The sequence below is a fragment of the Lathamus discolor genome, chromosome 24, assembly GCF_037157495.1.
Source record: "Lathamus discolor isolate bLatDis1 chromosome 24, bLatDis1.hap1, whole genome shotgun sequence".
Taxonomy (NCBI): domain Eukaryota; kingdom Metazoa; phylum Chordata; class Aves; order Psittaciformes; family Psittacidae; genus Lathamus; species Lathamus discolor.
The window spans coordinates 2,815,664-2,837,704 of NC_088907.1; the positions used below are offsets into that span (position 1 = coordinate 2,815,664).

Sequence of the window (22,041 nt, forward strand, 5' to 3'; positions counted from 1 at the left end):
TCTGGCAGTGGGGGGGGGGGGGGGGGCAGCAGCCCCATAGCGGCCCCCTCCAGGCCCCTGCGTGCCCGGTGGGATTAAGGTCAGGTCTCCCTGCTAATCCCAAGGGTGCTTTAGGATGGGAGCTTGCGGCCGCTGCCACCCCCTAAGGCTGCACCCTAAGGTGCTGCTTGTGATGGGGCACCCATAGGGGACCAACAGTGGGGGGGGGGGAAGTGGGGGGGGATGAGGTCTCATTGCTTGGGGTGGGATGGGGCCGGGGCAGGCTCCGCATCCCCATGGCTTTGGTTAAGCCTCCAAGGCACGAGGCACAAGCTCCTTACGGATCCCAGGCAAAGGCTGCGGAGCATTGGGAAGTGGGGAGCAGGTAAAGGTGGGGGGGAAAGGGGCTCCTGGATGGGCTCGTTCCAGGCCTGATGCTTTCGGGGTTGGGGTGCCTTGTGCGTGGTCCAGGCTGGGGATAAGGGACTCTCATAGGGATGTGCATTGAGGAAGTGGTGGAGGCAGGATCCTGTTTGGGGGCTCTGGGAGGGGGAAGTGGGATCAGGGCAAACTTCCCCTCACGGGAAGTGCCATTGAGCGAAGTGGGGTGCTGGGGGGTGCTCAGGATGGGGCCCTGCTGGTGGGACATGAACCCCCTCTGGGGACACCCCCCCCCAAACCAGCACGATTGGTCCAAGAGTGGGAATGAGGGTCTAGGGATGCAGTGTGGATAGGGGGGTGCAAGGATGGGATTCAGGGATGCAGTGTGGATAGGGGGGTGCAGGGATGGGATTCAGGGATGCAGTGTGGATAGGGGGGTGCAAGGATGGGATTCAGGGATGCAGTGTGGATAGGGGGGTGCAGGGATCGATTCAGGGATGCAGTGTGGATAGGGGGGTGCAGGGATGGGATTCAGGGATGCAGTGTGGATAGGGGGGTGCAGGGATCGATTCAGGGATGCAGTGTGGATAGGGGGGTGCAGGGATCGATTCAGGGATGCAGTGTGGATAGGGGGGTGCAGGGATGGGATTCAGGGATGCAGTGTGGATAGGGGGGTGCAGGAATGGGATTCAGGGATGCAGTGTGGATAGGGGGGTGCAGGGATGGGATTCAGGGATGCAGTGTGGATAGCGGGGTGCAGGGATAGGATTCAGGGATGCAGTGTGGATAGAGGAGTTCAGGGATGAGATTCAGCGATGGGATTCAGGGATGCAGTGTGGATAGGGGGTACAAGGATGGGATTCAGGGGTGCAGTGTGGATAGAGGAGTTCAGGGATGGGATTCAGGGATGCAGTGTGGATAGGGGGGTACAAGGATGGGGATGCAGGAATGCGGTGCAGATGCTACAAACAGGGGCAGAGCAAAGTGATGCAGTTATGGGGTGTCCAGAGCTGGGGGGGGGGGGATTAAGAGGGGGGCTGCTCGGGGGTGTCTGCGCTGCTCGTGGCCCCCCCCCCCCCCGCAGCACACGTGTGCCTGTGTGCGCGGTCACACATGTACCGTGGACACGCGTGTCCGCCCGTGTGGCCGCCCCGAGCCGTTGCCATGGCGACGTGAGCAGCAGCATCCGGCGGCCCCGGGGATGCTCCCTCCAGCCCGGCCCTGGGCTGCCGCAGGTCGGTACCGCCGCGCACCGGGACCGGGGCTCCGAGGGGGCTGCGGGCGGCCGCGATAGCGGGGATGGGCTCCGGGACCACCCCACCCCCCCCCAAGACCGCTCTGGTGCTGCCGGGCGGGGACAAAGAGCCCCAGGTCCCAGCCTCGGGCATCGCTTCCCTGCATCCCGCTTGGCAGCATCCCCCCCCCTTCATCCCACATCTCCGCGCATCCCCTCGCATCCCTCCTCTACCCGATTCCCTCCTGTGCATCCTCCTACCTCTTTCTATCCCCACCCTTTGCATTCCCCACCTCTTGAATCCCTCCCCATCTGTTCTTCCCCAGATTCCTCCCCTGCATCCTCCCATATCCTTAGTGCATCCTTTGCTTTCCATCTCCCATCCTTTGCGTTCCATCTCCCATCCTTTGCTTTCCATCTCCCATTCTTCGCTTTCCATCTCCCCCACTCCTCCTCCTGCCCAGGCTCTGGGGGGGGTTAAGGTTGTTCCTGGGTGTTGGAAGCATCCCAGCACCTCCCCATTCCACAGGGATGCTCCTGAGGGGTGACATGTCCCATCCTGGCCAGGATGGATGGGGTTTGGAACAACCTGTACTAGTGGAAGGTGTCCCTGCCCACAGCAGGTGGTTGGAGCTGGGATTTAAGCTCCCTTCAACCCAGGCCTCGCTGTGGTTCTGTTCTATGGCACAGGCAGAGGTTGGGACCTCAATGGTCCCTTGCTGAGCACTTGGCCTGGGTCTGGCTCCATCCTGGCGCAGCTTGATGGGAGGAGGACGTGTGCTTGTTGGCAGCACAGCATTCCCTGGCCTTGGAGGGAAGGTGGAGAGGGGACCCACGGAGCCACGGTGATGCCAAAAGCACCAGCGCCAACCAAACTATCCCAGCATTGAGTGATGCTCGCTTCCAAATCCCATCCAGCGCGGCTTTCGTGTCCATACGGGCCCTGCTCTCACACTTTGGATCCAGACAGGATGAGGGCCAGGGCTGGGATGGAGCTCCTGGAGCAGCTCCCACCCTGTACCAGACCGTGGTGGGGGGACAACAACACCCTCAGCCCCACCATGGCCCCCCAGAGCCTTCAGCCTCACCGAGGAGCCTCTTCCTCCCTTTTGCCATCCCTCGTCCCCCTCCGGAGGCCCCGGTGGCTCCGGCCCAGGGCAGAACAATGGGGCCGGTCCGAGGCTCCGGGTGTCCCCAAGGGGCAGAGTAACCTACTTTGAGTGCTCACAAGGAGCTTTCTGTCCCAGCCAAGCGAGGTGCTGGCGGCAGCGCTGCCCTCCGGGGGCCCTGAGGCCGGATGCTGGCCCTGGGGGATGTGGGTAAGGAGGCACGGCCAGGGCAGGATGAACCCGGAGCCGGGTATTGGGGGGCTCGGATGTGGCTCTGGCCTTGGGGGCAGCTCCAGGGCGGTGGTTGCAGGGGGTTCCTTGCCCCGGAGATGCCTGGGTTGGAGGATGGAGCCTGCCCCGAGCTCTGGTTCGTGGGGGGCAATATCCAGCCCCATGGCTCTGTTTTAGGGGATGATGCCCAGCCCCATGGCTCTGTTTCAGGGGTTAATGCCCAGCCCCATGGCTCTGTTTCAGGGGGCAATGCCCAGCCCCATGGCTCTGTTTTAAGGGGTGATGCCCAGCCCCATGGCATTGTTTAAGGGGCTAATGTCCAGCCCCATGGCGCTGTTTTAAGGGTGATGCTCAGACCCATGACTCCGTCTTAGGGGATGATGCTCAGCCCCATGGCTCTGTTCTAGGTGTTAATGCCCAGCCCCATGGCTCTGTTTCAGGGGTTAATGCCCAGCCCCATGGCTCTGTTTCATGGGGCAATGCCCAGCCCCATGGCTCTGTTTCAGGGGTTAATGCCCAGCCCCACGGCTCTGTTTCACGGGGCCATGCCCAGCCCCATGGTCCCACTCTCAGGAGCGCCTCTCAACAGGCCCCCTTTGCTCCCCCCTCACCCCAAACCCAGCGGGGCCCGTGGGCTCTGGGACTCCCCCCCCCCCCCCCCCCCCCCCCCGCCCCATCGCAGCGGGCGGAGCAGCAGCTCCCATCCCGGCTCCCTCCGCCGGGCTCCGCAGGGCGGGCGCGGAGCAGGCTGAGGCTCGTCCCCTTCCAGCAGGACTTTCTGGTTCCTGCAGGCGCTGCCGGGCTGGGCCCGGGCCCCGACTGCGCCGGGAGCCCCGTACCGGGAGCTCCGTACCGGGACCAGCAACGGGCATGGGGCCGGGGGCCGCTTCTGGCCGCATCCCCCGCTCCGGGGTGAGGGTGATGGTGATGGTGCAGGGCTGGAGGTGAAGCGGCTCGGTCCTCGCCCGCCCCAGAGGTAACGCTGCTCCATGGGGACGCGGTGCCTGCTCCAAAGGGACCAGGGGGTCCTCCAGGAGCTGTTTGGAAGTTGGGGGGGGGGGGGATGCTGAGCTCCATGGAGCTGTTTGTGGGGACAGGGTCCAGCCCCATTGCGTGTGTGTTTTGGGGGGGCTTTTTCCCTGTTGCTTCCATCAAGAGGGGCAAAAAGAGCTGGAGGAGGTTGGGGGGGGGGGCGTTTCCGTGGTTTAGACCCAAACACCCTCCTCTGGAAGCCAACTGATGGAGCCACACGGGGATGGCACCGCCGGTGCCCAACGGGACTCTCTGCCCCACACTTGGGGGGTCACACGTGGCTCGATGCCTTTGGGCCCCATGGTTCCCCCCCCCCCCCCCGCGCCTGGTGCTGGTTCCCCCTCGTGTCATTTCCTCCCTTGGGGGCGGGCGGCCGCCGGGCCCTGATCCCTCGTCCTTCCCGCAGGGATGGTGCCGGGACGCTCCATGGGGGCTCCCCCGCTGCCCCCCAACTCCCTGCGCCTGCTCTGGGCCCTGCTGGTACCGGTTGCGCTGCTCTGCGCCGAGCCCCGGCCCCGCTCCACCTTCCACAGCGGTGAGAGAGGGCAGGGAGAGGGATGCGGATGGGTTGGGGAGGGGGGGGGGGGGCACCATCGGCATCAGGGGGCCATGGGATGGGTTGGGATGCAGGGACCTTAAAACCCCTCCAGGGACAACTTCCACTCCTTGGGCTGGGATCCATCCATGGGCTGGCCCCCATCGTGTTGGGAAGGTGGTGACGGCGCTGGGGCGTCCTGGGTACCACAACGGGGTGGCACCAAGGGTGATGCAAAGGGCACCGATGGGGGTGAGGCTGTTTGGTACCCAAACCCCTTTGGGAGGGGGATGCTGAGTGGCACCCCAGCGGGGGGGGGACCCCAGTCCCAAAGCAAAGACTTCGGTGCCCCCCACCATGGCCCGCGGCCTTGTTGCCACTTCCACTTCCCCATGCAGCCATTACGAGAAGTGCAGCACTTCCCTCTGCTCGCTCCCTGCCCCCCTGCACTGATGGGGCCAACAAGAAGCTTGAGGGCACCAGGGAGGGCTTGACCACCCCCCCCTCAATTCATTCCCATTGGGGTGATGGACGCCCCAGAATACCCCCCACCCCCCCCAGTTCATCCCCATTGGGATGATTGGATGCCCCAGAACATCCCCCCCAATTCATCCCCCACTGGGGTGATGGATGCCACAGAACACCCCCCCCATTCATCCCCACTGGGGTGATGGATGCCCCAGAACATCCCCCCAATTCATCCCCACTGGGGTGATGGATGCCCCAGAACATCCCCCCAATTCATCCCCACTGGGGTGATGGATGCCCCAGAACACCCCCCCCAATTCATCCCCACTGGGGTGATGGATGCCCCAGAACACCCCTCCAATTCATCCCCATTGGGGTGATGGATGCCCAGAACACCCCCCCCAATTCATCCCCATTGGGGTGACGGATGCCCCTGGACGAGCATCACCCCATGGCCATGGGCACGGGCAGCGCTCGCAGCCCCATAGGGACAATGAAGGGGGCTGGGGGACCCTGCAGCAGGACCTAGAGGGGGAACGGTGCTGGGGGAAAGCACGGAGGAAGCAGCGGAGCCCATTGCCAACACGGGAGCTGCCGCATCCCCTCCGCTCCGGCGCTGCCGCATCCGGGCTCCGCGGTGGTACCCAGCACCTCTTTTGGCTCTCATCACCATCACCCCCCCGTCCTTTCTCTTTGCCCAGGGGGACCCCCGTCGGACCCTGACCCACTTCAGCCAGGCCAACGTCTCGCACTACGACATCTTCCTCCTGCGCGAGGATGAGGAGGAGCTGTACGTGGGCGCACGGGACCGGGTGCTGGCCCTCGCCGTCGGCACCGCCGGCACATCCGCGCCCAGGCCTCGGTGAGCAGCAGCGGCCACGGGATGCCCTTGGCTCCCCTGCCTCAGTTTCCCCCCCCCCCCCTCATCTCCCATCCCTCCCATAGATAACGTGGGGCCCCACGGCCGACAAAGCCTCCCAGTGCGCTTTCAAGAAGAAGAGCCAAGAGGTGGGACCGCACCATGGGGCTTCGGGGGGGGGGGGGCCATAGGGGTTATGGGGTGCTCAACCCCCCCTACTTCTTCCTGTTCCCCCCCCCCCAATGCAGACCGAGTGCTTCAACTTCATCCGGGTGCTGGTACCCCTGAACCAGACCCATCTCTATGTGTGTGGGACCTACGCCTTCAGCCCTGCCTGCACCTACATCGTGAGTGGGCCCCATAGATGAGGATGGGGACCCCGAATCCTGCGGGATGGGGGGGTTGGAGCTTCAGTGCATCCCGGGACACCCCCTGTGCCTCCCCATCATTGCGGTTGTAGAAGCCCTGGATGGAGGTGGTGAAGCCCTGGTTTTGGGGTCCCTCAGGCTTGCCCCTGCCTCAGTTTCCCCACTTGCCCAGGGACCCCACAGCTGCTTCTGTGCCCCTTTGGGCCTGATCCTTCCCCCCCCCCCCCCATCCCCACAGCTCCTGGAGAACTTCACGCTGGTGACCAGCAGCAGAGGACAACCCCTCCTGGATGGGAAGGGCCAATGCCCCTTCGACCCGCAGCACACCTACACGGCCCTGCTGGTGGGTGAGTACGGGGCCCGGTGTCCCCTATGGGTGCGCACCCATGGGTGGGATGCAGGGTGATGGAGAACGGAGCTGGTGTGTGTGTGTGGGGGGGGTTGGATCCCGGTGTCCCCATGCAGACGGGGAGCTCTACGCCGGCACCATGAACAACTTCCAAGGCAACGAGCCCATCATCTCCCGCTCGCTGGGCAGCAGGACCCTGCTCAAGACGGACGCGTTCCTGCGCTGGCTTTCGGGTGAGCCAAGGGGATAACCCTAGGGATAACCCCCATGGAGCGGTGGCACCGCCAGCTCCTCACCCGCTGCCCCACAGCCGACGCTGCCTTCGTGGCCTCCTTCAGCATCCCCGGGGATGACAAAGTCTACTTCTTCTTCGAGGAGAGCGCCGAGGAGTTCGACTTCTTCGAGCGGCTCCTGGTGCCGCGCGTGGCGCGGGTCTGCAAGGTGGGAGCGGGGCCCCTGGGCCGGGGGCGACGGTCCCGGGGGAAGGGGCCTCTCCTGTGTCCTTGTAGCCCCCTTCAGCAGTGGGGATGGAGGGGGAGGATGGGGGGGGATGGAGGAGGAGGATGGAGGAGGAGGATGGAGGAGAATAGAGGAGGATGGAGGAGGGGGATGATGGAGGAGAATAGAGGAGGATGGAGGAGGGGGATGATGGAGGATGATAGAGGAGGATGATGGAGAGGGATGGAGGAGGAAGATGGAGGGGGATGATGGAGGAGGGGGATGGAGGAGGAGGATGGAGGGGGATGATGGAGGGGGATGGAGGAGGAGGGTGATGGAGGAGGGGGATGATGGTGGAGGGGGATGGAGGATGATGATGATGGAGAAGGATGATGGAGGGGGATGATGGAAGGGGATGATGGAGGGGGATGATGGAGGAGGATGATGAAGGAGGAGGATGATGGGAAGGATGATGATGGGGGAGGATGATGGTGGGGGAGGATGTTGGAAGACTATGATGGAAGACTATGATGGAGGAGGATGATGGGGAGGAGGATGATGGGGAGGAGGATGGAGGAGGAGGATGATGGAGGATGGCAATGATGGAGGATAACGATGATGGAGGATGATGATGGAGGATGATGATGGAGGAGGACGATGGTGAAAGAGGGTAATGGAGGAGGAGGATGTTGGATGATGACAATGGAGGACAATGATAGCAGATGACAACGTGGGTACCCAGCTCCTGCCACCCCGGTGCTGACCCCCCCCATCTCCATCTCCATCACCCTCAGAGCGATGTCGGTGGGGACAAGGTGCTGCAGAAGAAGTGGACCACGTTCCTCAAGGCTCAGCTGCTCTGCTCCCAGCCCGGCCACTTCCCCTTCAACGTCATCCATCACGCCTTCGCCCTGCCCCGGCCCGGCGGCGCCGACGTCTACGCCGTCTTCACCTCGCAGTGGTGAGTGCCGGCACCCATGGGTGCTACCGTTGGTGCCGGCACCCATGGGTGCTGCTGTGGATGCCAGCACCCATGGACCCCATCCTATCCCCGCAGGCAGGCGGGCAGGGAGGGCAGCGCCGCCGTCTGCGCCTACAGCCATGAGGCGCTGGAGGAGGTCTTCGAGGGCAAATACAAGGAGCTGAACAAGGAGAGCTCCCGCTGGACCGTCTATGGCGGCCCCGACGTGAGCCCCCGGCCGGGCAGCGTGAGTGGGACAAGGCCCCATCCCTGGGGATGCTGCTGCTCCCGATGGGAAGGGTTTTGCCACTGCAGTTTGCAGGGAATGAGAGCGATGGGAATGAGGGCAAAAAGGGGGAAGGTCCCATCGCACCCAGTGATGCTGCATCCCGTCCCCCCCCCTCCATCCCGTGCATCAGCGCTGCCTCCTCTCTCCCCATAGTGCTCCATGGGTCCCTCCTCTGACAAAGCCCTCACCTTCATGAAGGACCATTTCCTGATGGACGGCACCGTGGTACCCACCCGGGGCCGGCCGCTGCTGGTGAGGACGGACGTCACCTACACCCGCATCGCGGTGGACGAGACCCGCGGTGCCTCGGGGACCAGCTACCGCCTCCTGTTCCTGGCCACCGGTGGGTTGATGTGGGGGTACCCGCACCGGGGTCCCCCCCCCCTCTTGCCAAACACCACCCCCCCCCCCCCCCGGTGATCCCCCCTTTGTGCCCCACAGCGGACGGGTTCCTGCACAAAGCCGTGGAGCTGCCCGGAGCTCCGCACATCGTGGAGAGCATCCAGCTCTTCGGAACGCCGGAGCCGGTGAAGAACCTGCTGTTGGCACCGGGGAAGGTACAAGGGGATGGGGTAAGAACCGGCCCCAAAGCCGGGATGGGCTCAATCCTGTTCCTTGCCCTCCGTAGGGCATCCTCTACGTGGGTTACTCCGGTGGAGTCCTCCAGGTGCCCGTGGCCAACTGCAGCCTGCACCGGAGCTGTGCCGAGTGCGTGCTGGCGCGGGACCCCTACTGCGGCTGGGACAGCGCCCGGGGCTCCTGCCAGCCCATCCGCAGCGCCCAGGACACGTGAGCCGGGATGAAGGGGGGGAAAGGGGATGTGGAGCGAGAGCAGGGGTCATGGAAGGGGATCCTGCCCTTCTATGGGACCCCCCACCCCGCATCCTGCAGCACAAGGGGGATGTGGAGCCGATGGAGTGGGGCTGGAGCAGATCCCATAGGAGCCAGGCTGAGGGAGCTGGGCTGGGTCAGTTCCTTGTGGGGAGACCTTAAAGCAGCTCCTGTGCCTAAAGGGGTGCAGGAAACACGGAGAGGGGCTTGGGATGCAGGGATGGAGGGGCAGGACAAGGGGAATGGCTTTAACCTGCCAGAGCGGGGATGGAGATGGGATCTGGAGCAGATGCTCTTCCCTGGGAGGGTGCTGGGACACTGGGATGGGTTGAATGGAGGAGGTTTGGACGCTCCATCCCTGGCAGGGTCCAAGCCTGCGGCTTGGAGCATCCCGCTCTAGTGGAAGGTGCCCCTGCCCATGGACCTGGGTGAGCTTGAAGCTCCCTTCATCCCACCCCATCCCACCATCCCCACTGCTGACCCCACTGTCCCACCGCAGGAGCCATTGGCTGCAGGACATCGAGGAGGGGAACCCGGCCCCCCTGTGCCACGGTGGCCGGAACGCGGCCATGCCCCGCGCATGGGGAGCACCGGAGCCGCCCTCCGCAGAGAGTTGAGTGTGGGCACCCTAAGGGATGAGGCTGAGGATGCGCACGCAGGATGCGGCCCCCATCACCCCATTGTCCCCCTCTTCTTCCCCCCCCCCCCCCCAAACAGGGCTCACCCCTCCTCTCAACGCCGTGGTCCGCCTGCCCTGTCCCCATCCCTCGGCGCTGGCCACCTACCACTGGGAGCATCCCGACGGTGCCCGAGGGTCCACGGCGTTGCTGCCCGGCCACACGCTCGTTGTCATCATGCAGCGGGGCACAGCGGGCACCTACAAGTGCCAGGCCAGCGAGAACGGGTACACATGGACCGTGGCTCATTACCAACTGCGGGACCCCGGTGGGGATGCCCCGGTCCCGGACGGGCTGGCTGAGGCCGGGCTGCCCCGGGGCTCCGAGGCTTCTCCTCCCCGCTTGTACTGGCCCGAGTTCGTCACCGTCACCGTGCTGCTGGTGGTGACCCTGGCCGCGGCAGCCTGCTTGGCTCTCGTTGCCTACCACGACCAGCTCAAAGCCAGGAGCAAGGTTCGGGGGTGCAGCGCACCCCAAAGCCCCCCAAGGCAGCGAGGGGAGAAGGTGCCTCTCAACGGGGGCACCGCGGAGCGCCTGGCACCGGGAGGCACCACGGAGGAGGAGGAGGAGGAGGAGGAAGAGGAGGAGGATGAAGGCTCCCACCCGTGCTGCGTGCAGCTCGATGGGGACAAGGATGCTGGTAACGACAGGCTCCGTGTCCCCGGCGTGACGGTGCCATCGCAATGAGAGGAGGGGGGGGTTTTGGGGTGAATGTGAAGGGTTTGGGGTTAATTTAACACACCCGAGGTGATGTTTTGGGGTGGGATGGGATGGGATGGGGGGGGGGGGGCACAGGGATGGGGGACAGTGCCGTTAGTGCCACCCTATGGAACAAGTGCCCCCATGTGCAACCCTGGGTGCTGAGCAATGGGGCGGGGGGGGGTTACCCCATGGCTCTGCCCCATAGCCATGGTGGGGATGGAGCCCCCCTCGAGCCGCTATTTTGGAAGCTGTAAATTTCCCTTTTCTTTGTATATTTGATGTTTTGTATTAAACACAAAAAGGAACGAAAAGCTCCCCCCCCCCCCCCCCCGCCTGGTGCAACACGAGGGGTGGGGGGGTGCGTGTTCAAGGAGCATCTCCAACGTTGGGTGCAGAGCTGGAATCCGGCGCTGGCCCTTTAAGAAGAGGAAGAGGGAGGGAGGAGGGCGTCGTGCTTTACGCATGCGTATTCCATCCCGTCTGCAGCTCCTCCCCTGGGCGCCGCCATCTTTACTAAGGGCAGAAGTACCGGTGAACGGCTCTCTTCCGGCGCTGCTTCAGCCCTTTTCCAAGATGGCTCCGCCTCCCTGGTTCTGATTGGTTACGGGGCTCCGCGCCGGCGCACTTCATTTCCGGCCGGTGTCCGCCATGGGGCGGAGGGGAGCTGAGGGACCGGGTGGCGGAGCGGCCGTGGGGTGAGGAGGAGGAGGGGGGCACCGGGAGTGGGGGGGGGGTACCGGGAGTGGGGGGGGGGGGCCCTGATGGGGAGCACCCGGTGCGGGCAAGCCGGGGGGGGGGGGGAGCGGGTTGGTACCGGATAGAGCCCCGTTGAGGGGGGGGGGGCACACACACACGGGCCATGGCAGCGCCGTGCAACCGGGGCCGTGGGGCTCCGCGCAGTGACCTTGAGCGGGGCCGGGGCCCGAGGCCTCCCGTTCGCCCTCGGGGGTGATTTTGGGGTGCAGCGTGAGGCTGCTCCGCTTGGCTTGCAGAGGGATGGAGGCCGGGAGCCGCGGCCTTGCCGGGCTGAGGGCGATGGGGAGGGAGCTTTCCCCTTGGAGAGCATCGCCACCGGCACCAGGGCAACGGGGAGGGGGGGGGGCTTGGAAAAGCCTTGGGATGCTCGCCATTAGTATGCCGGGCAGGACGGCTCCTCGGCCAGGGCCGCACAAAGAGCCCGTTTGTGCGTCGCAAAGCGTCGGGTTTAGGTACAGCGCAAGCAAAACGGGTTTGGATGGGGAAAAAGGGGGTAAAATGGGGGGGGGGTCGTGTGGAGATTGAAGCTGGGTGCTGTAGAGCAGTGGGAACGCAGCAGCGGTTGCGGTTGCATCCATCCCCCCCCCCCCCCCAAGTACTTGGAGGTACCAGTGGGAGATGGGGATGGGGGGGAAACGGGATGGACTTTAAGGTCCTTTTAACCTAAATCAGCTTTTTTAGCCGCTTTTTTTTTTGCTATGGAAAGGACGTTTTGGGGGTTTCCTGTTGGGTCGATGCTTTGAGATGCTTTTCCCTCTTGGCTTGGACCCGGCGAGGAGCTGGGCTCATCCCAAACCTGCTTCAGGCACCCCAATGGGTGCAGCAGTTGGTGGTGATGGGGAGAGCAGTGGGGCAAGGAGGGCTCTGCTGGAAGAGCCCCTTCCGGGTGCTCTGAATGCTGCCAAGGCCATGGAGAAGGCGGTTTGGGAGCGGGGATGTGGTGGTTTCTATCCCTGATTGCCATCGGCTTCCAGGCTTGGAAGATCCGGATGGAAAGGGGAAAACGGGTCTGATATGTGCAGGGAATCTGGGAATGCAACAAGGAACTTGTGTTTTCCTTCCTGGTCCAGAGCCTGGGACTGAAAAGGGCCATCCCGGCATCTAAGGAACCCGGAATGAGTGGGGAGGAGCTGCTTTCGGTGACGCCTTGCATTGCTGGCTGCCTGCTCAAAGGTGATGCTTGCCATCGGAGCTGTGCTCGTCCTCCATCTCCATCCCCGCTGCGGCAGGTTCAAGCCATTCCCCTTGTCCTGCCCCTCCGTGCCAGCTTCCCTGCAGCCCCTTTTTGGGGACAGGAGGGGGCCTGAAGTGCTTCATCCCCTCCTCAAAGCATCTCTCCTTCCAGATGCCTCCCCTTTGCGCTGAGCCCTTTTGAGGTGGGTCTGGACCATCCCAGCCCTCCCAGGGAGCCATGGAGGACAAACGCAACATCCCCATCATCGAGTGGGAGCACTTGGACAAGCGCAAGTTCTACGTCTTGGGCATCTGCATGACCATGATGATCCGGGTGAGCGTTTACCCCTTCACCCTCATCCGCACCCGCTTGCAGGTTCAGAAGGGCAAGAGCTTGTACAAGGGCACTTTCGACGCCTTTGGGAAGATCCTGCGGACGGAAGGCACGGCCGGGCTCTACCGGGGCTTCTTGGTCAACACCTTCACCCTCATCTCGGGCCAGTGCTACGTGACCACCTACGAGCTCACCCGCAAATACGTGTCCCGCTACACCAACAACAACGCCGTCAAGTCCCTGGTAGCGGGGGGGTCGGCATCCCTGGTGGCCCAGAGCATCACGGTACCCATCGACGTCGTCTCCCAGCACCTCATGATGCAGAGGAAAGGCGAGAGCATGGGCAGGTTCAAGGTGCGCCACCAGGATGGCAAAGGCCTCTTGGTCTTCGGCCAAACCAAGGACATCATTGGACAGATCTTCAAGGCCGATGGCTTCAGAGGTTTCTACAGGGGCTACGTGGCCTCGCTGCTCACCTACATCCCCAACAGTGCCGTCTGGTGGCCCTTCTACCACTTCTATGCGGGTGAGTGGAAGGATGCTCGCCCCACAAGCCCCTCACGTTGAGGCTGGGGGCCAGGCGTGGTTTGCTTTATCCATTGGATTTGGGGTGGGGGGAAGCCTTGGAACACATTGGAGCTGTTGGCTTTAACCTTCTCTTCCATTGAGCCCAAATGCTTGCTTGCTGCATGGAAGGCTGGTTTCCTGCATGGCAATGGGCTTGGAAGCCACTGTGCGAGTGCAATTCCAGCTCACGCGGACAAAAAGGCCTCTTCGAGCCGCAAACCCTATGGCAAAAGCCCAGGGGTGAAGGGCAAATCCTGCATGGTTCTGTCTGCCGATGGTGCTGCGCTTCCTGTAGCTGTAAAAGGAGCACGGAGCCTTGGGGTGTAAAACTGCACCGAGTTAAGCTCGGTGCCTCTGGGCTTCCCAAAGGAGCTGGGGCTTTGGGACAGCTTGAATGGGTGGGAGATGGGAATCCCTGGGATGAGCTGGATGTGTTCCTTAGGGATCCCCCAGCCGGATCCCAGCGTGCTCCCTGGGTCTGGGTGCACACATGCCTGAGTCTAAAAGCTTTAAAGGATGCGGGATGGTGGGGAGCGGGGGGGGAAGTGTTTTGATGCTCTGGTTTGGGACCACGCAAGCTCCTTCTGCCCTGGCTGCCCAGCAGGGCTGGGGCTTGAGCCCATTGCTCCCTGCCCTTGGCTGATCTGGTGGAGAACATCGCTGGGGGTGAAGGAGGGTTAGGGTTGGGTTAGGGTTCGGGTTAGGTTAGGGTTGGGTTAAGGCTAGGGTTAGGGTTACGGTTGGGTTAGGGTTAGGTTAGGGTTAGGGTTAGGGTTGGATTAGGGTTAGGTTATGGTTAGGGTTAGTTTAGGGGTTAGGGTTAGGTTAGGGTTATGGTTACGGTTGGGTTAGGGTTAGGTTATGGTTAGGGTTATGTTAGGGTTATGGATAGGTTAGGTTTATTGTTAGGGTTGGGTTAGGTTATTGATAAGTTAGGGTTATCGTTAGGGTTGGGGTTAGGTTAGGGTTAGGTTTAGGGTTTAGTGTCTGGAGGAGGAGGAGGAGAGGGCCTGAAGCAGCCGCTTGCCCTGATGCTTGGCTCCTTCCCATTCCCAGAGCAACTCTCCAGCCTGACTCCTAAGGACTGTCCCCATCTCCTCCTCCAAGCCATCTCGGGGCCCCTTGCGGCTGCCACGGCTTCAACGCTCACCAACCCCATGGATGTCATCAGGGCTCGGGTGCAGGTGAGAGCTCAGCACCAGCAAGGATGCGGGCTTGGGGGTTTGGCCTCAGCGCTTTCAGCTCGCTGCCTCCTCCTCTCTCTGCTTGCAAAGGCTCTTTTGGCCTGCTTAGCCCAAGGCTTCGTTAGCCCCCAGCATTAATGGGGCTGGATTTGCCTACCTGGGCTGCCCCACATGAGGTCCCCTTAAAGCATCACTGAAGGGGCTGAATCTGCCCCTTCCAGTGTCAGAGCTGATGGCAGCAGAGGGGAGGAAGCAGGAGCCAGGGCTAAGAAGCCCACTGGCTGCTGCCTCTTTAGGGCTTCTTCCCTTTCCTTCCCCCCGCTCCCTTTAGGGAGTTCTGGAGCCCACATCAAGGCCGCTGGGACCGCGCTGAGGCTGAAGGTGGCTTTGCTGTGGCTTTGCAGGTGGAAGGCAAGAGCTCCATCATCCTGACCTTCAGGCAGCTCCTGGCAGAGGAAGGGCCCTGGGGGCTGACCAAGGGCCTCTCGGCCCGCATCATCTCAGCCACTCCTTCCACCATCGTCATCGTGGTGGGCTACGAGACCCTGAAGAAGCTGAGCCTCCGCCCGGAGCTGGTGGATTCAAGGCACTGGTGAATTGGAGCCTTCCTTTGTATCCCAATTGGACCATCCCGATGGAAGCCAGGGGGAGAAGCCGCTGCCTCCTCCTTCGCCTCCAAGCTGGTTGCGCACTACAAGCGCAAGCAAATCCCCCAGCGCCCTGCTGCGAAGCATCAGGATGCGACCTTGGTGCTCCATCCAGGAGCACATCCTGGCACCATCTGCGTGCCGGGGATTGGGGGGGGGGGTGGGTTTAGATGGAAAACGGCCCTGGATGGAGCCAAAAGCCGGGTTCTCCATGGAGTTAATCCCAGCCTTGCACCCGAGGAGGGGAGGGCACCGCGCTCCAGCAGAGCCCTCTCGCGGCCCCGCTCCTCATTGCACTTGTGCCGGGGGAAGGAAGCGACCTGGACCCGCTCCATCCCTCGTTGGAGGTGCTTGGAGCATCCCCTTTTTGGACGCCTTCGAAACACGGTTCCTTGGCCCTCAACCTCCGGGCAGCCGAGGGCAGGAGCGGAGCTGTTTGGATGCTCAGTCTGTGCTTTGCATCTGGTCTTCGTTCACGGTTTTATCATGGGGGGGGGGGGGAATGGGGGGGGACTGAGGGGTTGTGCTGTGGCCTTGTTCAACCGGGAGCACATGGGGCTGCTGCCCCTTCCCACCTTTTCCTTGGTGGGAGCGTTTGGGAGCTGTTGGGAAGCAGCAGGAGAGGGGCTTGAGCTCCAAGTGGGGAAGGAAGAAGCCTTGGAGTGGCTTCTGCTGCAGTCCCAGCCCGATGGGCACGGTCCTATTGAATCAGAAGCAATGGGGCATGAAGACGTTTGGATGTTGCAATCCTGCTCCTCCTGTTTGGGAAGGGCAGGGCTGATTTTTGCACTGTGGCGCTTAAGCCCTGCTCCTTTCAACTTGCCATCGAGGGATGAAGCAAGAGGGAAGAGCTTCAAGGGGTTGCTTTGATTTGCCATGGTTGCTCATCCCAGGTAGCTTCACACCGGAGAGGGAAGGGATGCGCTTCCCATCCTCTTGCTGCTGGAACTCTGGGTGCTCGCACTGATCCTGCTGCATGGAGCAAGGGGGGGGGGGGGGTCCTGCCAGCCTCTTGGCTGCCTTTGCCACCCCGGCAGGGACAGCGCTGCTGGGGATGAGGGGCTCAGCGCCGCGGTACCCGTGGATGAGGCAGGAAAGGCCTTTTAATGCCCCCGTTGTGTCACCCCGTGGTGATGCTCTCTGCCAGCTGCTCCTCTCTCGCTTTGCTCTTGGTTCCCTCTGGAAGAGCAGCTCCAAGGGGATGTGCAGGGAGCATCCTGAGCGCGTGGCAGCCCCGCTCTCACCTCCGAGGCGGTGCCGGTCCCAGTCTCTGCGCGATGGGGAGATGGCGGCAGGGATGCGGGGGTTCTCCAGCTTCCTGTTCCCCTCGTCACCAGCGACGTTCCTGACCGATAATAAACTCCGGAGACCTTCGTTGTGATGCCCGAGTCTCAAAGCCTGGTGGTTTTAATGCTGTGCCTTCCGAGGGGAATGCCAGCAGAGAGGAAGCAGGGACACGGAGCTGGAAAGACACCGGGAAAAAGCACATGGATGGAGCCACCGGGAGCTGCGGAGATCGAGCAAGCCCAAACCCCCTTGGAGCCGGGCGAGGCCAGGATGGATGCGGTTGTGGACAACCCGCTCCGGTTGGAGATGCCCTTGCTCATTGCAGGGCTTGGACTGGGTGAGCTTTGGGGGAGTCGCTTCCAGCCCAAACCGCTCCATGGCTCTGCGATCCCGCTTCCCAAATGGGATGGGTGCTGCTTGGCTCCTATGAGCGGTGTCTCGACAAGGGAGAGCTGCTTTTGCTCCATCATCCCCTTTGGAACGGGTCGGGATTGGGCGTTCGGCTTCATCCGTGACGGATAATACTTGGGGGGGGCGGGGCATGGGCTCTCAGGAGCGTTTATGCCCACCGGGACAAGGCCCCTGGAGCGTTAAAACCGGGGTGGGGGGTGAACGCATCCGCGTTTTTGACCGTTTTAAGCCGTTTCCCAACGTCCCGGGGCTGAGCCGGGTCCTGCGCACCAGGCCACGCCCCCTTCCCCATAAACCACGCCCCCCCTTCCCCTAGACCACGCCTTCTGTCTGCATAAACCACGCCCTCCACTCGGCAGCCCGCTCTTAGAGTGGGCGGGCTTTCCCCGGCTCAACCACCAATGGCAGCGGCGCGGCGCTGAGGCGGCAGCCAATGGGGAGGCGGCGCGGGCGGCCGTCTGTGGAGAGGCAACATGGCGGAGGCGAGGAACGGCGGCAGCAGCGGAGGCGATGGCGGCGGTAGCGGAGGCGATGGCGGCGGCGATGGCGGCGGCTCCCCGGGGCCGGGCCGCGCTGAGCTCTTCAGCACCGTGGTGGACGCGTTCCTCGGGAAGCTGGTGGCGGCCGGGAGGTGAGGGGAGGCGGGGGGGCCGGGGCTGAGGCGAGGGCCGGGGCTTTGCATGGCGGCCCCCCTCAGTGCCCGGCTCCGAGCACCCTGCCCCCGGTCTCAGCTACCAGCGCTTCGCCAGCTGCTACCGCGGCTTCTCCAGGCTGCAGCCGGAGCTGACCAAGAGCATCCACAGCCAGTTCGTGGCCCAGCTCCAGGCCTCCATCAAGGTGAGGGGCAGCCGGGGTGGGGGGGGGTGCGGCTCCGGGCCGGGCCATGGCCCCGGCGCTGACCCGCAAGGACCGGGCCCCCCCCCCCGCCCCGTTCGCAGGCGGAGATCCAGGAGGTGATGGAGGAAGGGAACCTGAGGGCGATCCTCAACAGCCTCGATGCGATCGTGGAGCAGGGAAAGAGCCAGGAGGAGCCTGCGTGGTACGGCCCGGCCCGGGGGGAACGCACCCCACAGGGGCTTCTGCTCCGCTTTGGGCCTTCCCCTTGGTGGCTGCGACCCCGAGCCCCCCCCCCCCCAACAGAGCTCCTCGCCTCCCATTGGAGTCCGGGGCCTCCCATTGCCTGGAGCAGGCGGGGGGGAGCGGAGCCGGAGCCTCCCCGGGGGCCAGGGCCTCGCTCTCTGCCTGCTCCGCGTCCCCCTGTACCCGCCCTTTATCCACCCCGCATCCCCCTTTGCCCCCTCTGCATCCCTGTTTTCTCCCCTCCACATCCCCCTTTATCGGCTCCCATCTCCCTTTATCCACTCCGCATCCCCCTTTGCCCACTCCCATCCCCCCTTTCCTGCTCCACATCCCCCTTTATCCACTCCACATCCCCCTTTGCCCCCTCTGCATCCCCCTTTATCCGCTCCCATCCCCCTTTATCCGCTCCACATCCCCCTTTGCCCCCTCTGCTTCTTTCTGCTCTGCATCCCCCTTTATCCACATCCCCCATTGCCCCCTCTGCATCCCCCTTTGCCCACTCCTATCCCCCTTTATCTGCTCCGCATCCCCCTTTGCCCCCTCCGCTTTTCTCTGCTCTCCATCCCCCTTTATCCACATCCTCCTTTGCCCCCTCTGCATCCCCCTTTTCCCGTTCCACATCCCCGTTTGCCCGCTTCTCATCCCCCTTCGCCCCCTCTGGATCCCCTTTTATCCACTCCGCATCCCCGTTTGCCCCCTCCGCATCCCTGTTTTCTCCTCTCCGCATCCCCCTTTTCGTGCTCAACTTCCCCCTTTATCCGCTCCCACCCCCTTTGCCCACTCCCATCCCCCTTTTCCTGCTCCACGTCCCCCTTTATCCACTCCATCCCCTTGCCCACTCTGCATCCCCCTCTATCCACTCCACATCCCCCTTTGCCCCCTCCACATCCCCTTTTGCCCGCATCCCCCTTTGCTCACTCCCGTCCCCCTTTATCCACTCCCATCCCCATTTGCCCCTTCTGCATTCCCCTTTTCTCCACTCCGCATCCCCCTTTTCCTGCTCCACATCCCCCTTTATCCGCTCCCATCCCCCTTTATCTACTCTACATTCCCGTTTGCTTGCTTCTCATCCCCCTTTTCCCCCTCTGCATCCCCCTTTGCCCCCTCTGCATCCCCCTTTATCCACTCCGCATCCCCCTTTGCCTCCTCCACATCCCCCTTTATCCACTCTATATCCCCATTTGCATGCTTCTCATCCCCCTTTTCCCCCTCTGCATCCCCCTTTGCCCCCTCTGCATCCCCCTTTATCCATTCCTCATCCCCCTTTATCCACTCCATATCCCCATTTGCCTGCTTCTCATCCCTTTGCCCCCTCTGCATACCCCTTTTTGCCCACCCCCATCCCCCTTTATCTACTCCCATCCCCCTTTGCCCCCTCTGCATCCCCCTTTATCCGCTCCACATCCCCCTTTGCCCACCCCCATCCCCCTTTGCCCCCTCTGCATCCCCCTTTATCTGCCCCCATCCCCCTTTACCCACCCCCTATCCCCTTTTGCCCCCTCTGCATCCCCCTTTTTGCCCACCCCCATCCCCCTTTATGCACCCCCATCCCCCTTTGCCCCCTCTGCATCCCCCTTTATCCGCCCCCCATCCCCCTTTGCCCACCTCCCCCTTTGCCCGCAGGCGGCCCAGCGGGATCCCGGAGGACGACGCCCGCAGCGCCCTGGTCCCTTCCCTGCTCAAGCACCGCTCCTGCCTGCTCCGCGCTCTCCGGACCAAGCAGGAGGAGAACAGGAAAGCGGCGGCCGCGGTGCTGGAGGGAAGGGGCCGCATCCGGGAGCTGCAGGAGCAGATCCAGGCCCACAGCCGGGGCTGGCAGGTACCGGGGCGGGGGGTACAGAGCCGCCTCCAGGCCCTGCATGGAGCAACCTGGGAGCCTTGAGCTCAGGAGCTGTCGTTCCCCTCGCAGGCGCTCAATGAAGAGCAGCAAGAGCTGGTCCTGAGCCTGCAGGAGCCGCAGCGAGGACGTGGGGATGCCCTGGAGCTGGAGTCCTCATCCCGGAGGGAATGAGCTCGGGCTTGGAGCCAAGGGATAACCAAGGACCCAGGCGCAGCTTTGGGACTTAGGGGCAGTTCCCTGCTCTCGGCCCCAGTAGGGAGGAGAATCCTGGGTGGGGAGGGAGGGGGGATAGGGGTGGAAAGCGTGGTTCTGGCTCCTTACCCATGAATTATGTGGGAATGGGGGCCTGGTGCATGGAACCCTCGGAATCCACCTCCGGAAATGGTGTTTGGAATAAAGATCCCATGGGATGCTCGGCACCACGAGGTCGCAGTGTCCGTGCCTGGCAAGCACGGAGCCCATTGGCATCCCTGCAGGAGCCTGCCTGACTCGGGCACCGTTCCCTCCTCTGTTTCCCCACTGCCTTCTCATCAACGGGAGCCGCCATTCCCTTGGGATGGGCTTGGCTCCTGTGCTCTGTACTTAACGGCTCGGTCGGACACGGGCTCTGCTCCAGCCCTTCCCTCCTCCCATGGGATCGAGGTGCCCTGAGCGCTCCGGGCTCCCATGGAGAGCAGGATGGATGCTGAGCGCTCCATCCCCGCTCCATCCCCTCCCTGCGGGCTCTGCCCATTCCCAGACGGATCAGGTTCATCCCAAACCACAATTGCTGCTTGGGCTGGGCCCGGATGTGCTGGAAATACCCAGGGCCGGGCTCCTGCGCCCTATAAAGGTGCTGCAGGAGCCGGGCAGCGAGGGCAGAGCCGGCACGGAAGCACCATGAGGCTCCTGCTCCTGCTGCTGCCCCTCCTGGCCCTTGGCCTCTGCCGCACAGGTAATGGGGACCCTGGCATGGAGCATCCCATCCCTATCCCCATCCCCATCCCTATCCCCATCCCGGCTCCCTTCCATCACGTTAAAGCCATTCCCTTTCTCCTGTCCCTGCATCCCTGCATCCCAAGCCCCTCTCCAGGCTTCCTGCAGCCCCTTTAGGCTCCGGAGCTGCTTTAAGGGCTCCCCTTAAGGAGCCTTCCCCATCCAACCCAGCTCCCTCAAGCCTGGCTCCTATGGGAGCTGCTCCAACAGCTCCACATCCCTCTGGTGCTGGGGTGGGGGGGGGTCAGGGATGCAATTCCAGAGTGGGAATGGGGCTGCTCTGATCCCTCTGCTCCATCGCCAGCTCCGGAGGGCTCCGTCAGCACCGACTCCCTGAGCTCCAAAGGTGAGTGAGCGGCTGCATGCGCCCTGATGGGGATAGGGATAGGGATGGGGATGGGATGGGGATAGGGATGGGAATGGGGAATAGGGATGGGGATAAGGATAAGGATGGGGATAGGGATAGGGAATAGGGATGGGGATGGGGAGAGGGATGGGAATGGGGAATAGGGATGGGGATGGGATGGGGATAGGGATGGGAATGGGGAATAGGGATGGGGATGGGGAATAGGGATGGGGATAGGGATGGGATGGGGATAGGGATGGGATGGGGATAGGGATGGGAATGGGGAATAGGGATGGGGATGGGGAATAGGGATGGGGATGAGGGGGGGTCCCTATCCTGTCCCCCCGACCCCTGCTTTGTCCCCGCAGCCTTTGTGTCCAAACGCGCCAGCACGGAGATGCGGAGGCACAAGAGGAATTATGCCTATGATAGGTATGGGGGGGGCACACACACACGGACCCCACTGCATCCACCCCTATGGCTGGAAGCGGGGGGGGGGGTGTCCCTGCTGCAGGACCCCCCCCACCCCATAACCTCCCCATTGTGCCCCCAGCAGTGCCTATGGGGCCGTGCGGGACCCGCTGGAGGCCAAGCGGGAGGTTTGCGAGTTCAACCCCTCCTGCGATGAGCTCGCCGACCTCATCGGCTTCCAGGAGGCGTACCGGCGGTACTACGGCCTCGCCTGAGCTCCACAGCGCCCCACAGCGCCCCACAGGGCTCCCAGCACCAGCTTTCCCCTCCCAACGGCTCCGGTTTCAGCCCGTGCCTGGGAACGGGATGAAAATAAACGCACAAAACGGTGGTGGGAGGGTCTGCCTCATCCGTCCCCATAGCTCCAGCCCCAGTGATCCATCCCCATGGGCTCCATCCCCATGGGCTCCAGCCCCATGGCTCCATCCCCATGGGCTCCATTCTCATGGCTCCATCCCCATCAATCCATCCCCACTGCTCCGTCCCCATGGCTCCATCCCCATGGGCTCCATCCTCATGGCTCCATC

The 22,041-nt window shown here is 63.3% G+C and overlaps 4 protein-coding genes across 8 annotated transcripts; all 4 read left to right on the plus strand.

Moving 5' to 3' along the window:
- Positions 1 to 4,145: 4,145 nt before the first annotated feature.
- On the plus strand, positions 4,146 to 10,754 carry SEMA4A (semaphorin 4A). Its single transcript, XM_065660164.1, is given in 15 exon segments — positions 4,146 to 4,500; positions 5,671 to 5,809; positions 5,812 to 5,831; positions 5,915 to 5,977; positions 6,077 to 6,175; positions 6,435 to 6,543; positions 6,662 to 6,778; positions 6,856 to 6,986; positions 7,778 to 7,944; positions 8,041 to 8,191; positions 8,387 to 8,576; positions 8,675 to 8,790; positions 8,862 to 9,022; positions 9,564 to 9,676; positions 9,782 to 10,754. Coding segments are annotated over 15 exon segments (2,349 nt in total). The 5' UTR covers positions 4,146 to 4,374; the 3' UTR covers positions 10,429 to 10,754.
- A 284-nt stretch (positions 10,755 to 11,038) lies between these two features.
- SLC25A44 (solute carrier family 25 member 44) lies at positions 11,039 to 16,485 on the plus strand. 4 transcript variants are annotated; one of them, XM_065660134.1, is made up of 5 exons: positions 11,040 to 11,138; positions 12,270 to 12,428; positions 12,545 to 13,232; positions 14,330 to 14,457; positions 14,862 to 15,146. In XM_065660134.1, the coding sequence occupies exons 3-5, from the start codon at positions 12,611 to 12,613 to the stop codon at positions 15,051 to 15,053; spliced, it is 942 nt and encodes a 313-aa protein (XP_065516206.1). In that variant the 5' UTR covers positions 11,040 to 11,138; positions 12,270 to 12,428; positions 12,545 to 12,610; the 3' UTR covers positions 15,054 to 15,146. The 4 variants fall into 4 exon arrangements, with proteins under 4 accessions (XP_065516204.1, XP_065516205.1, XP_065516206.1 ...); XM_065660135.1 differs by having other exon boundaries at positions 14,789 to 14,872; XM_065660132.1 differs by lacking the exon at positions 14,330 to 14,457 and having other exon boundaries at positions 11,039 to 11,138; positions 14,862 to 16,485.
- A 790-nt stretch (positions 16,486 to 17,275) lies between these two features.
- On the plus strand, positions 17,276 to 20,145 carry PMF1 (polyamine modulated factor 1). The gene is made up of 5 exons (XM_065659875.1): positions 17,276 to 17,433; positions 17,534 to 17,639; positions 17,741 to 17,841; positions 19,506 to 19,701; positions 19,792 to 20,145. Exons 1-5 carry the CDS (start codon positions 17,276 to 17,278, stop codon positions 19,891 to 19,893), a joined length of 663 nt encoding a protein of 220 aa, XP_065515947.1. The 3' UTR covers positions 19,894 to 20,145.
- A 98-nt stretch (positions 20,146 to 20,243) lies between these two features.
- On the plus strand, positions 20,244 to 21,845 carry BGLAP (bone gamma-carboxyglutamate protein). 2 transcript variants are annotated; one of them, XM_065660136.1, is made up of 4 exons: positions 20,244 to 20,656; positions 21,002 to 21,043; positions 21,412 to 21,475; positions 21,597 to 21,845. In XM_065660136.1, the coding sequence occupies exons 1-4, from the start codon at positions 20,389 to 20,391 to the stop codon at positions 21,727 to 21,729; spliced, it is 507 nt and encodes a 168-aa protein (XP_065516208.1). In that variant the 5' UTR covers positions 20,244 to 20,388; the 3' UTR covers positions 21,730 to 21,845. The 2 variants fall into 2 exon arrangements, with proteins under 2 accessions (XP_065516208.1, XP_065516209.1); XM_065660137.1 differs by having other exon boundaries at positions 21,600 to 21,845.
- The last annotated feature ends 196 nt before the right edge of the window (positions 21,846 to 22,041 follow it).

What these genes read in the sequence shown, in the direction of transcription:
- BGLAP (XM_065660136.1), top strand. Translation starts at nt 20,389, where the DNA reads ATGGAGAGCAGGATGGATGCTGAGCGCTCCATCCCCGCTCCATCCCCT. An exon ending in CCTTGGCCTCTGCCGCACAG is followed by an intron (nt 20,657 to 21,001) that starts GTAATGGGGACC and finishes CTCCATCGCCAG; the next exon opens with CTCCGGAGGGCTCCGTCAGC. An exon ending in AGGAATTATGCCTATGATAG is followed by an intron (nt 21,476 to 21,596) that starts GTATGGGGGGGG and finishes TTGTGCCCCCAG; the next exon opens with CAGTGCCTATGGGGCCGTGC.
- SLC25A44 (XM_065660132.1), top strand. Translation starts at nt 12,611, where the DNA reads ATGGAGGACAAACGCAACATCCCCATCATCGAGTGGGAGCACTTGGAC. An exon ending in CTTCTACCACTTCTATGCGG is followed by an intron (nt 13,233 to 14,861) that starts GTGAGTGGAAGG and finishes GTGGCTTTGCAG; the next exon opens with GTGGAAGGCAAGAGCTCCAT.
- PMF1 (XM_065659875.1), top strand. Translation starts at nt 17,276, where the DNA reads ATGGCGGAGGCGAGGAACGGCGGCAGCAGCGGAGGCGATGGCGGCGGT. An exon ending in AAGCTGGTGGCGGCCGGGAG is followed by an intron (nt 17,434 to 17,533) that starts GTGAGGGGAGGC and finishes CCCCGGTCTCAG; the next exon opens with CTACCAGCGCTTCGCCAGCT. An exon ending in AGCTCCAGGCCTCCATCAAG is followed by an intron (nt 17,640 to 17,740) that starts GTGAGGGGCAGC and finishes CCCCGTTCGCAG; the next exon opens with GCGGAGATCCAGGAGGTGAT.